The sequence below is a fragment of the Parasteatoda tepidariorum genome, chromosome X1, assembly GCF_043381705.1.
Source record: "Parasteatoda tepidariorum isolate YZ-2023 chromosome X1, CAS_Ptep_4.0, whole genome shotgun sequence".
NCBI classification, from domain to species: Eukaryota; Metazoa; Arthropoda; class Arachnida; order Araneae; family Theridiidae; genus Parasteatoda; species Parasteatoda tepidariorum.
The window spans coordinates 23,262,165-23,276,119 of record NC_092214.1 but is presented as its reverse complement, the minus strand read 5'-3'; the positions used below and the strand labels follow the sequence as shown (position 1 = coordinate 23,276,119).

Genomic DNA, 13,955 nt, shown 5'->3' with positions numbered 1-13,955 from the left:
TTTTCGAGTTGCGAGACCGCAAATTTGGCCGACGGACGGACTCCGATTTTAAGTAATTATGTGTATCTAACCTGTGTAATCCTGTGGATACAAAAACAAGACTGAATTCTTCTCTAATATCTACAGCAAAAAAAAATTCATTTATATTTTTAGTGTGTCGAAAATAAACAGTTGAGTGATGTAGGATATATGAAAATATATGGCGTTCTCACTGAAAAAGTGTTTTCAACAATTATTCAACAAAATTATTCAACAAAAAATAACTCAACAAAATTATTCAACAAAAAATAATTCAACAAAATTATTCAACAAAAAATAAGCACTTTTTAAGCACTTTTCAAGAACTCAAATAATATTTGTAAGAACTTTAAAAAAATATCATAATTAGGTAGGGTTGGAAAATTTTTGACAATTGACTGTTTTATCTGGTTTAAATCGTCATGTCAAAAAAAAAAAAACTTTTGGCATTGTTTTTTATAACTGTCAAAATTTTTGAATTATGTAAATCGAATGGCGTTTTCATATGCTACGGACTGACGACGCGCCGAAATAGATTGGGGTTGAATTAATTGCGAAAACGTTGAATTGAGCAATGTGAACAGTGTCTTTCTGCATAATTCGTAGCAAAAATCAACATGGTAAAGAAAAAATCTCATTTTAGAAAAGGGTAAATTAAGCACTTTTTAAAAACACCCAATGAAAAAAGCACCTTTAAGGGCTTTTAAAAAACGAAAACAAGCCCCCTTTAAGCACTTTATGAAAATGCTACGCACCCTGTTCAATTATAACTTATTAACTTTCAAGTTAAGAAGCAGAAAAACAAGATATGTTATTAATATCTGCACGTGTCTGTTGATCTTCCAGAGTTTTTCTCCTGTCATATTTGATAAGTAATTTAAATAAATTTTCAAAACATCCTTTACTTATTTTTGCTCATTAAGTACATCAAACATGCAGCTTCTCACACTTTACTTAACAACTTTTCATTATAAAAACTCTAAATATTTACTTTTAAATGAATTTCTTATTTGTGGAATTTCTAGAAAATTAAATTAAAATATTTTTTTTTCTGTGATCGTATCATGTTAACTGACGTGACTTAACATTGAAGTTAATTTTAAATATTCAAAGAAACATTTTAATTTGAAACAAAGTAGTAAATTTAGTAATATGTATCTATTAAGTAGCATATTATAAAATAGTATATGTAACTATATATGTTATTAAGTACAGAGAGAAAAAGTATGCAAATAAATGAACTATTCTATTGCATATTTATTAGAGATTAATTTTTAATAGAAATCTTTTGTACTATTACATAGTTAGTACAATTTTTAAGTACGCATGTTTTAGATAAATACGTATGCTTATACATTTTAGTTACATACATAATTACATATACGTATGTATATACTATGTACTTACTTTTTCTTGTAGGAACATATATGCATGTATGCATACAAATTGTATGCATTAATATTTTACGTATCTATGTATGAATGTTTCTACAGATGTACATGTACAGTATATGTTTAAACGTAATTTACGCAAAATTTTCATTTCTATATAAAAAATTTCAACATATTCTATTTAATAATAGAAATTGTTTGGACCATAAATAGAACATTTTGTAAAATTTTACATTGAAATGAAATTTTTTTTATTTTATAAAATAGTAGAAATTGCATATAAAAACGTATTATGCTTCACAAAGAAATTTCAAATTGTTGATAAATTTTTTGCAAGCTACCAATTTTCAATGATCATTTTCATAAATTTCAGATATAGTTGAAGAGTCAAATAAAATGTACACTTGAATTTAAGTTTTTGATTTTACAAAATTAAACAATATCTTCAACCTTTAAAGATTATGGTGTTTTCTTTTTTTTAAAATTAATCTACTCTTAAAAATTACAGTAAAACAAAAATTAGGGTCAGAAAACTCTAGGCTCCTAAAGGATGATTCAATTCCTAGTAATTTCTGCATGAAAAAAGAAATGGTATTTCGGATTATACTCGGATCTTGAACTAAATTTTTTAATACGTTTTAATTTTTAGATTTAATCTGACATTTTTACTGCTTTTATGTTTTATGAACATTTGATGTTTAACTTATTTAACGTTTTATGAACAAAAGAAAATACACATAAGAAAAGAAATTTTCTCCCCCACACTTTTAAAGACTCGAATATTACAAAGGCAAAATATAAACAATCTGCAGTAGTATTTTTTTTATTATTATAATTACGTTTTTCTGCCTTTTAAAAATTTCAAAATTATGTATTATATATTTCTTTATTAAAAAACAAAAGCGATTGTTATGCTACACTATATGTCATTTACCTCAAAACAGCCCATTAAAATGAGTATAAATATTGATATTAGTCAAAGCATATAAAATAAAGTAAAAAATATTAATGAAGTAGTATTGTTTTAGCATAGAAAATATTGATAACTAAAAAAATACTTGTAATCCAAAACATTGTTGATTAAATTGCTAAATAAATACTTATACAGAAAATGTACTTCATTAAAATGAAGGCTTAACTTTTCTGATAACAGAGGATACAAAACATCTTAACTTGGTTTTAAGAAGAAAAAAAATATCAAAAAAATTATCAAAAATAACAATTATATGAAATTGTCTGAAAAAAGTCTTGAATGGAGTAAAGAAAATGTTAAAATAATTTTCATATTTTTACCGAACATTTTCATTGTATTTTTAAAGACCTGAAATATTAGCAACAATCTCTATCACTGAGATTTAATATTAAATATATAGTTTTCTCCTTTTTAAAAATGAATGCGAAACTATGCATTAAAAATACATTTCTTTAAAATACATTAACATCAGTTAAACTGTTAATGCATTTGAAAGAAATTAAAACGTATGTACATAATGAATGATAATGTATAATAAAATGAAATGTATCATGAAATATATCATAAGATTAAATGTATAATGTATCATGAAAAGTATCATAAGATACATTTTATGCACGTCAAACAGTCTAATAACGTTTAATATAAATTTTGGTTTAATATTTAAATTGGTTCAATTTAAATATTAATATTGGTTTAAAACATATAAGTAAAAATATTAAATCAACAGTATTATTTTAGGCTGGAAATTATCATGGAAATAGAGTAAATACTTTTTCATGTAAAATAGTGTGACTAAGTTATAAATAAGTAAAAATTAATAACAGAAAACGAAATTTAGAGAAAATAAACGAAATTCATAGAACATACAGTTTGTTAGTTAGCTTCTATGTATACAAAATAAGTTAAAAAAGAAAAAAAAACTTTCTGTAAGCAATTTATTGACTCTTGTAATTAGTTTCTACCCTTTTGTCACCACCTAATTTTGACAAAATTAGTTCGAAAATCTCTGATTTTTAAAAAAAATTTAATTTTTATAAAACTTTTTATTGATTATTATACATACAAGCATATATTTCTTTAAATTTAATAGTTTTCAGAAGATATAAAACTAGTTATTGTCTTATATGCTTTACTTAATACTTCGCTTTCTTTCCATATCTTAACCGTCTTAAAACCTAAGTCACGGACGGTTTTTCTATTTTAATGATAAGTAATAAAATAAAATTTTCCGCACTAGTGACAAATTTTCTAAAAACGGTGTTCACACAGTCGTGTATATTATGCATTTCTGGAATTCATCAAAGAAATTTGTTAAATTAAACCACTCAATGAAACTGTAGAGAAAAAGTCTTAAACAGAATTGAGAACATTTTAGGTGATTTGAACATTACCTAGCAATTGTACCAATAATCTTCTGTTCCTTTTTGTTTGTTTTTTTTTTCTAAAATTTATTATTACAAAGTGATAATACCCTTATAAAAATAACAATCATATAACGAATAATAATTCATGTCTATATTAGCTACATTTCCTTACTGACAAAGATTGTGAAATAACACTCAATCATTAATTCAGGGATGATGGTCCTAAAATTTTTAGTAGTTTCGGGTACCTGGCCTGGTAGAAAAGTTTTGCAAAAAAAATACAAAAATCGTATAATTCTTTGTTTAACAAATATTTTACAAGGTATGACTTAGGGAAAAAAATTTCTATACTAATAAAAACATATGTTTTTATTTTTGGATTCTATTAAATAAAATTGTATTTTTTACTAATTATTATTTTTTTAATATAATATTTAAAACAGTTTATAAAAAGAAATTTGGCTTGACTTTTTGAATGAATAACATAAAACTTCGCTATAAGTTATTAAGTCCACTATTAACCTGTGTTAATATTAACTATTTATTGGACTTAATAATTAATAAAATTTTTAATAGCGTTTTTTAGAGTGCAGTTTCTTTTAAATGAGGGATATTTTAAAAATATTTTAACAAAATGACAGTATAATAAATGAAAAAAAGTTTAACTATCAGGGTTTAGTTTTTAATCATCTGATAGCTATAAATGCAACTTATGTGTAGTGGGATCTACCTTAGTACAGTCTCTTAAGCTCTTCGATACTCATTGAGAAATGTTATCCTACTAAACATGTTGAACCGAAAAAAAATTTTTGAACCCACAACTGATATAGAAATTCTTAGATCAAGCAACAAACAAGGGGCGAATTTGTTTTCAGGAAAAAACTAAATAGGAAATGAAAAACACGTATTTATATTGCTGAACAATTCAATTTTAGTTGCATGAACAATTCAAATTATAAAACATCAACTGCTAATATTTCACTTACTATCAACTGAACAATTTCTTACTAGACAATTTAATAATTTAACGCAAATAATCTAAAGATATTGGGGAATCATTTTTAAGGTAATTATTAGCAGTAAGAAATCTGAAGGAAATGATTATTTATTTATGATTATAGTGAGTTTTAAGAATGACTTCATGTTTGAACCTGAAAAAAATGTAGGGAATTCTTAAGTATAAAACTAACAATAAGGAATGTAAAGAAAACTAATGTTTGATAATGTTATGTTGCTCGTTTTTTATTTAAAATAAAAAAGATTAATTAAAAGTTTGTAAGCTTTGCTTGATAGATGTTAATAATAATTTTATTTTCAATATATTTATTTGGGAATTAATATGAAGCTAATTCATTTTTAGTAATTTGTTTTTTAATGATATTAAAACGAATCTAACAATAGTTTCAATCTTAAATATCAATTAAAATTTAACAAAATATTTAAATGCGCTCCATCTTAAAATGCAGAAAAGGTAGAAAAACCACTTTCCACAATAATGTAACATGCAGATAATTATCCTGATTCAAAAATGATAGTAAAAAAATTTATTACAACTCAATAAACAAACTCCGACTCTGTAAAACAAACTAATTTACAACTTAAGCTAACGGAGAGTTAATAACACGCTGTTCCACTTCCGCATTAAATAAATAATTTATAAATTTTGAATGGGAAAATAAATATATTTATTATCTCATAAGATAAGTTTCGATATCTTTGCCTAATCTTGAGCCTTGCTGACTTCTAAAACTGTTTAATTATTGTATTTAATAACAGTATGTAATAACAGTATTTAAATATTGTATGTTACATTGCTTAGCCGCATAATTATTTGGTTACGCGTTATAAGTTCTATGTCATATACTAATGTAATTTTAGAATGTATAATGTCATATTATTGTCTTAAAACCTTGTTCCAAGACTTCCAAGTTTTTTTAGAAGCATTGTAAAAGTTAGTCTTCGCATTTCTTTCGTTAAAAATGTTTAGCACTCTAGACACAAAAGTCAAAACTAAAAGAAAAAAATTGTTAAGCGTTAAATGCACAAAACTCTTACTACATAGAAGAAAAACTTCATTTCAGAAAGTAAATTAATGAAAGGCTTTTAAAATGGAATTCATTTTAAAAGCCGCATCATTAGCTAAAAAATATCATTATCTAAAAGTTTTTTTTTTCAGTCTATTTTCATTATCTGAATATGAATTTATAAAACTATTTAACTGAATTTTACTTAGCAGAGAAGATTTTTAAAAAAAATTTAATTATGCCAAAATTATGTTAGTTCATATAGATTGAACAGAATTTTAATGTTATTTTGACTTGTGGCATGCCTAAAAATAAAAGATGTGGATAATTTAAAAAAAAATTGATATCAATTGCTAGAAGGGGGTCTGTTCTAACTGTTTCAATCTAAAAGTAAATTTTAGTTTAATATACAATAACATTATCTTTATTATTAATTTTAGCTTATAGATTGCAAAACTGGAAGAGCAGAATATTATGTAGAACAAGCAACTTTGATGCGTGTGTTTTGGTTCAATAAATATTTTTTTCTTATTATTATTTTAGAAAAGTTAGCATCGGTGTCTTATAACCAAATAAAATTCATTAGATTATATAACTTTTAATAAAGTCTTTAAAACTTTTAAAAACATCCATAAAAAATTTTAAATTTTCGTTCTCCTTAAAAATTATCTAATATCAAATTGTAAACAATACTTACAGAAAACGTGATATTAATATTCATCATTTTTGTTGCAATAATCCCATAGGAAACTATGTGTAAGTTATTAGGAAATTAAATATATTATATATTTATTCCATTAATCGCAAATTGACATTGTTTTTATGATTAGTTTTAACTTAGAACTTCACTTGAAATGCAATTCTGCAAATTGTATTTTCGTAATTTAGTGCTTGATAAAAAATAAAAATATTCGTTTGTTCACGCAGAAAACTGATTACAAATATATATGGATGACTTATGAAGCCCAAGATCTGTACATTAAGTATTGTAACCTCTCTTCTAGGGGTAAAACAGGGTAGAACCCTCACCATATAATGCTGATTTCGAATATCAGGAAAGAAAATGGAACATTAAAAAAATGTTCTATAAAGGAAGTGATAGTTGCTTTGCAGTGGCAAAAAAATTAAATGAATAAAAAGGGAAATCCCATAACGAATCATGGTTTGCAAAATTCGGAATTTAAAAAAAAGAAAAGAAAAAAACTCTACCCACGTGGGTTTTTCGAGAAAAAATTCAATTTAGCTCGAAGATAAGAGGGTTTTTTTCATGAAAAGACTCAATTTCGTCTGAAGTATACTCTACATGCATACTTATATATAATAAATATAAATATAAGATATATTACACAATGAAAAAGTATTGTTTGATTATTGTCAAAGAGATTAATAAAAGAAATGATTATGAGAATAACTATTTCAGTCTTTTTTTTATTGTAAAATAAATTACATAATAAAGAAGTAACTGAAATGATTCTTGGTAAAATGTAAAGCTAATAAGTTATGTGATCAGTTTAAAATTATAAATAAGCGCACAATTTGCTTTAAAAAGTTAATGGGTGAAATTTCTAGAAGCATTGTAATCAATCATTCATGAAATGAAATGCACTCATCTGTTCGCTGCAGATATGCTCATTTTCATTTTTCAATGTATGAATTCTTAATGCTTTACTATGTACAAATAATTGTCAACTTTTATCTTTATTATACACTTTGCTTTTGAAATGAATGAAATAAAAAAAGATCTTAAAAAATTTAAACATTTGTTTTTTACAAAATATAAGTTATATAGTTTAAGATTTTAATGAAAACTCAGAAATGCTCATTAAATTTAATTGATAATTAAGTAGGAATAAATAAACACATCAATAACAACCAATGCATGCAAAATGCATTCACATTTCATAAATAAATATGGTTACTACATAATTCAATCTTTCTTATTTAATTAAAAAAAAATTATCAAATAAAATATTAGCAAACAAAACTAAGATTTATAAATATTAAATAAAATACATTTTCTGTACTCATTGAAATGTAAAATTTTAATTTAACCTGATAAGAGCCATGTAATTTCATGAAGCTAAAAATTTAAAAGATCAGAAGTCTATCAGGGTGAGTAGCCAAATAATTCAACAAAAAATAAGCACATTTAAAGCACTTTTCAGGCACTCAAAAAATATTTTTAAGCACTTCAAAAAAATATCAAAATTAGGCAGGGTTGGAAAGATTTTGACAATCGACGGTTTTATCTTGTTTTAACTAAGTCATATCAACAAAAAAAAAATTTGGCATTGTTTTTGTCAATTGTCAAAAATCATGAAATTTTGAATTATTTAAAACGAATAGCGTTTTCATACGCTACGGACTGGCTATAAAGCCGAAATAGATTGGGGTTGAATTAATTATGAAAACGTTGAGCAGAAAGAACAATGCGAACTGTTGTCTTTTTGCATAATTCGAAGCGAAAATCAACATAGTAAAGGAAAAATCTCATTTTGAAAAAGGGAAAATTAAGCACTTTTTAAAAACACCCAATGAAAAAAGCACCTTTAAGGGCTTTTAAAAAACGAAAATCGAAAATAAGCACCTTTAAGCACTTTTTAAAAACGCTACGCACCCTGTCTATCTTACTCCTATCAGGAGTGTGTTTCTTATTATTGAAATATATAAACTTAGCAAACTATTCAGTTTGAAATGATTTTGCAGTTAGCATTGAATTAATCAGAAATCAAAAAATATTCTTTCTATTCCAGCAGCTGTCATAAGAGAAATAGTGAATATTTGAGTAATTGCATTATATGTTTTGGCTTTCAAATGATATTCTGCAATATTGATTAGAATCTATCAACAAAAAAAAATGAAAGAAATGATTACATAATTGGGAAATTACATAACTTCACACTACATTATTTATTACTGCATTATCTGTTATAATTGTTAAGAGTGTTTCTTTTCATAAAATGACGGTATTCCCAAAATGTTTGAATCAGTGAATCCTATGGATAACGAAATGCTCTGTGTTAGAACCATAGCCAATTGGTGGTCGGTCCCAACGTTTGGACGATCGAATTTTGCGATAATTACAAGCAATATTAATAACCTAAATTATATTATAAATTACCATTTCAGTTTCAAAATATCCAAATATATTCTTCTTTTAAACGCGCTTTATTTCAATTTGTGATGAACATTGACGATTTAGATCTCTATTTTTCACTTTAAAGGAAGCATTTGATTTTTTATACCAGTCTTTGCCAATCCAAATGAATTTCTTATGTTACCTTTCTTACTCGCCTGGGCAGGATTTTCCTCTTGGCGACGAAGATATATTCTTTGTATTTATGTGTTTGTTTTTGTTCCCAATGAAGTTTTTGTTTGTTGTTGTTAAAATAAAAAGACATTAGATGAATCAAAAATCTAAATCTTTCAATTCTTCAAATCAATTATTTTAAAAACCGCATTAGTGGAAAAAAAAATGTTCTAAACACACAGACAAATTTGAAATTTTAGGACGAAAAAGCACAAATTCAGGACAAATAAAGAAAAAATATTTTACATCATAAATTTAGGAATATCACAATGAACCCTGTGTGAGTGTCGCTATTATTAATTAATTTTAGTTCCTTTTTACTTATTTTCCCTAGAGTCCTTATTTTAATTTCTTATTGCTCAACTATTCAGTATCCACATATTATATTGAGTTTTGGGTCGTTAATATAAAATTAATGTGAAAACTGTTTTAACAATTTTAGATTCGCAGTTACACACACACATTCTTGTAATTAAATTTTTATAATTGCTAAATTGTTAATCCAAAATTTATTTTTATCAAATATTAGTTATTTGGCCAAAATGGCAAACGAATTTTATCTTAATTATCTATAAAACAAATAACAGGCTATAATTTTCATAGGTTTATTTAATTTAAACTTAAAGGTGATTCATTAGAAGTTATAGTGTAATTGATTAGTATATAATGGAGCTCAAAGAATATACTACTGCCATTAAATATGAACATTTACTGCTAGATAATACCTTAGTAGTAAATGTAGCAAGATAATACATTTACTGCAAGATAATATTGCAAGATCAAAACTAAAAGAACAATACTATTAAATTTATAACTTTTCACATCATTCAAAAATTAAATGTCTATTTTATAGGGAAATAAAATACATAGAATATTAATTCATAAGAAAATAGTATATGAGACATTTTTGTATTGAAATGAATTTTTAATACACCAAACCACAGAAATTATAATTCAAAAATATTTTCACAGAAAATTTAAAATCCGTTATGAAGAAAAAATAAATAAATAAATAGAATTAAGAAAAATATCGTGTAATAAATACAATGTGCGCGTAAAGTAATGATACATTTTTGACCGGTCTCAGGTGAAAAGTGCACTGACTTTACAGATACACTGTAGAGTAAATTGCTGCATTCACTACATTTTTAAAAATCCGTTAATTGTTTAAGCAAATAATTCTTTTTGAATTTTATACGATTTCATAATTATTAAATATGCATGAATTAATAAACTAGTTTTCATAAATAATTCTCAGAAGCGACTTCTAGTTATATATTTATTCAAAATTATACAGCCTCGAATGAACACGAATAAATTAAGATATCATAGTTTTTAAGACGCATAAAAAATAAATAAATAACATACACGTGTAAAATCATTCTGCTGATGAACAACTTATATCTGGTTTACGTTAATAAAGGAAAGAAAAAAAAGAATGGAAAAAATTTCGCCCAAATTTTTTTTTTCTTAGTTACATGATAATATGTTACTAATACGATTAAAAAAATGGTCTAATCCAAATTTATTCTGCAGAATACTCGCTTAAAGGAGTGTGGTTTGCTAGCTAGAAGAAAGCAAGTTTGCAAGCTTTATTTTTTATTAACAAAATTTCTATTTTCTGTAATATTTCATCCGTAATCCAAATATTCCTTAATAATAATCCAAATAATTTTCAGATATATTTTAGAAATAAATGCACGATAAACAAATTAAATGATATTATAAGTTTAAAGCAACAAAAAATATTAGTAAATAATTAAAATCCAGTATTGAAAAGAAAGAAAGAAAAAGAAAGAAAGAATGGAAAAAATTTCACCCAAAATAAAATTTTCTTAGTCACAAATACGATTGAAAAAAATCGTCTAATCCAAATTTATTCTGCAGAATTGTCGCTTAAAAGAGTGTGGTTTGCATGAAAGCAAGTTTGCAAACTTTATTTTTTCAATACAAAATTTCTATTTTCAGTAATATTTCATCCGTAATCCAAATACTCCTTAATAATAATCCAAATAATTTTCAGATATATTTTAGTAATAAATGCACGATAAACAAGTTAAATGATATGAACAGTTTAAAGCCATAAATATTAGTTAAAAATAAATATACAAAAAATATTAGTAAACAATTAAAATCCAGTATTGAGTTGTTTTTTTAAAAACATTTTTGCATATTGTTCCATTATGTTTTTTTTTAAACAATACTAATCAAAAAAAAAGGTTTAAGCAAGAACTTACCGATGATGTTACGATCTATCATATATTCTGGAGTATCTGATGTTTTGATGTTCTCTTGTTTTGAGGGTATGAAATTAGAAAAGCCATCCATAACCAATTCTGATGTTATATCAATTATTGTATTTAAAAACCACAGCTAGTGCACTGAATATAAAATCACATCAAGTCCAAAATCACACTGAATCGTTTCGACATTACCTATTCCTTCTGGCGGGGAGAAATTATTTTGAAGATAGATCGTTTCAAGCATGTTTGTCTTCAAATCTTTGTAGGCGGAGTAACAGTTTAAGAGGCGGAGCTAGGGGTGTGTCAGACAGATTTCGTGGCATCACTCAACTAAAGCCGTACAAATAGAAACGTGCGTCACCGAAACCAAAACTCAAAAGTAGTCTTCGCATCAGTGCTTGGTAAAAAATATAAAAAAAATAGTAGTTCATTTTATGCCTCTGTTGTTTTACGAAAAACATAAAAAGTAATTGTTCCACCTCTTTATGACGTAATTACAGTATTATTTGATCTAGAAGAGTAAAATGAACGTAACGGCTTTTGAATTATCTTATTTTTGAAGCCTCTTATTTTTCATTTTAAATTGTAGGTCTTGATGTGGTTCAGTAGCCAAGATCTAACCTGAGCTTTTTTTTCCAAGTATTCTGACGCTTTATTTTTATTACTGTTTTATACGTATATTTATTTTAGAAATTATTATATTTTATTATATATTTTTCACTTTTTTCTGTGAATATATAAGAAGGCCATCACCTAATCCCCCCCCCCCCCNATCCCCCCCCCCACCCAAAAGTGCTTCAATGTTGTAGACTTGTTTCAAAAACATCAGAATCGTATCTTTGAACTCTAAAAGATAGTTAATGAACCACTAAGATTTTCAATTTTTTCTTTCCTAACATCCATTCCGCGCAATAAAGTTCTTCATTAATTTTTCGATGAATAAATAGAAAAATACTGATGCCTCAATTCTCCCCAAAACAATCATAATCAAGTACTCGAGAGTACTTCATGCTTATTTTATGACTGGAGAATTTTTTTACAAAATAATAAAAATAAAATTATTTTTTAATTTTATTTATTTTATGTTACTATAAAGTTTACATGTAGACCGTTCTAATATTAATGTAAGCAAGGGTGGAGGGGCTAATGTCCGAAATTGCCAAAAAATGCTAACGTAATGTTTGAACTGCCTCCTATATGCTATTCTCTTTGTTAAATAAGATTAAAAAAATATATATAATTTACATTTTAGAATATTGAGTACTACTATAATTCAAAAAAATCAATTTTATATTTAACTAGGGGAGAGTGGGGTCAATTGTAACATTTTTTAATTAACAATTTTTAACTAACAAAAAATCCAATATATTATTAGTATTAATTGACAGACGAGTAAAGTAGACTATCCTCTACTAGAAAAAAAAATAAATACCTTATTTTAAATGTTATTATATTAGTTATTAACAATTTTTGACAGTCGTGCACTTGTTACAATTGTCCCCACTTACGGGGTCAATTGTAACAGTTCATAAATTCAACTAAAACATAGTTAATTATACATATTATCATAGTTGTGATATATTTTTTTATTGATCAAAATAGTAGTGATATTTTAGGAGTAAAAATAATAATGAGCAGAGACCTAAAGGGTTAAACTTTTAACTTTAAGGGGTTAAAAATTTTAATTTATGCTGTGAAAGGTGACAAATAAAATAATGCACATGCAACATAATATAAATGATATAGGAAACTATTGGTGGTTCTTAAAGAGTTAAGTAATGGTTTGTAAACATAAGATTATTTATTTTCAGCTGTTACAATCGTCCCTTTACTTATTGTTACAATCGTCCCCAAGACGCCATTTCAGCTTCATTTGTTAAAAACAATGCTAGTTAATTAGCAAAACTAATCTTTTTTTTATTGAAATGTTAATTAAGGTGTCCACTTACATACTCGGTTAATAATTTTTATTTGTTTAAACAAAATTACTTTGTTACAATATAATATTCTAATACCAAAAAAAGTACTTACGTAGCGTGAAAATATCTTTTGTGATGTAACTCTTTCAAGAGTACATAAAAATCGTTACCAGCAGGGGTGTACATGCAGATTTATTAAATACACCTTGTGCGCCACCTAGGAACCAAATCTAGAACCCGGCACTCGAAATTTTTGCTCTGTTGCAATTGACCCCACTCTCCCCTACTTATAAAAAAAAGTATTGCTATAACATAATTGATAAGTTAATCCCTGGTGTATTGCATCATTCCCATGTTAACCTTCCTAAATCACCACACGTTCTTTTAATATTAATAATAATTTCGGTAATCGTTTTCTTCGTTTAATAAAAACTTCAATATTTGCAATTAATATAGAACAACATTACTGATTGCTCACTGAAGCTTTGCCTGTTGAATACATCAAATGGTAAGATGTTTTATATTTATCATTCCCTCTTGTCTATTTTTAATATAAATTAGTTCTTAAGAAGTGAATCATTAATAATTGTTTCCTTATATGAATATTAAACAAACTGATTTCAAAAATTAATTAATTTTAGCTATGCTTTTCAGTTCTTTATAAATTAGTCATTTATTTACTAATGTATAAAATGAGGAAATAATGCTAG

The 13,955-nt window shown here is 25.5% G+C and overlaps 1 protein-coding gene across 1 annotated transcript in view; it reads right to left on the bottom strand.

Moving 5' to 3' along the window:
• LOC107455310 (uncharacterized) overlaps nt 1-11,527 on the bottom strand; it is a 142,023-nt gene extending 130,496 nt beyond the window's left edge. Inside the window, exon 1 of the mRNA XM_016072820.4 lies at nt 11,321-11,527. Within this exon, the coding sequence (XP_015928306.2) occupies nt 11,321-11,411 (91 nt within the window). The 5' untranslated portion in view covers nt 11,412-11,527. The remainder of the gene's footprint in view (nt 1-11,320) is intronic.
• Between the last annotated feature and the right edge of the window lie 2,428 nt (nt 11,528-13,955).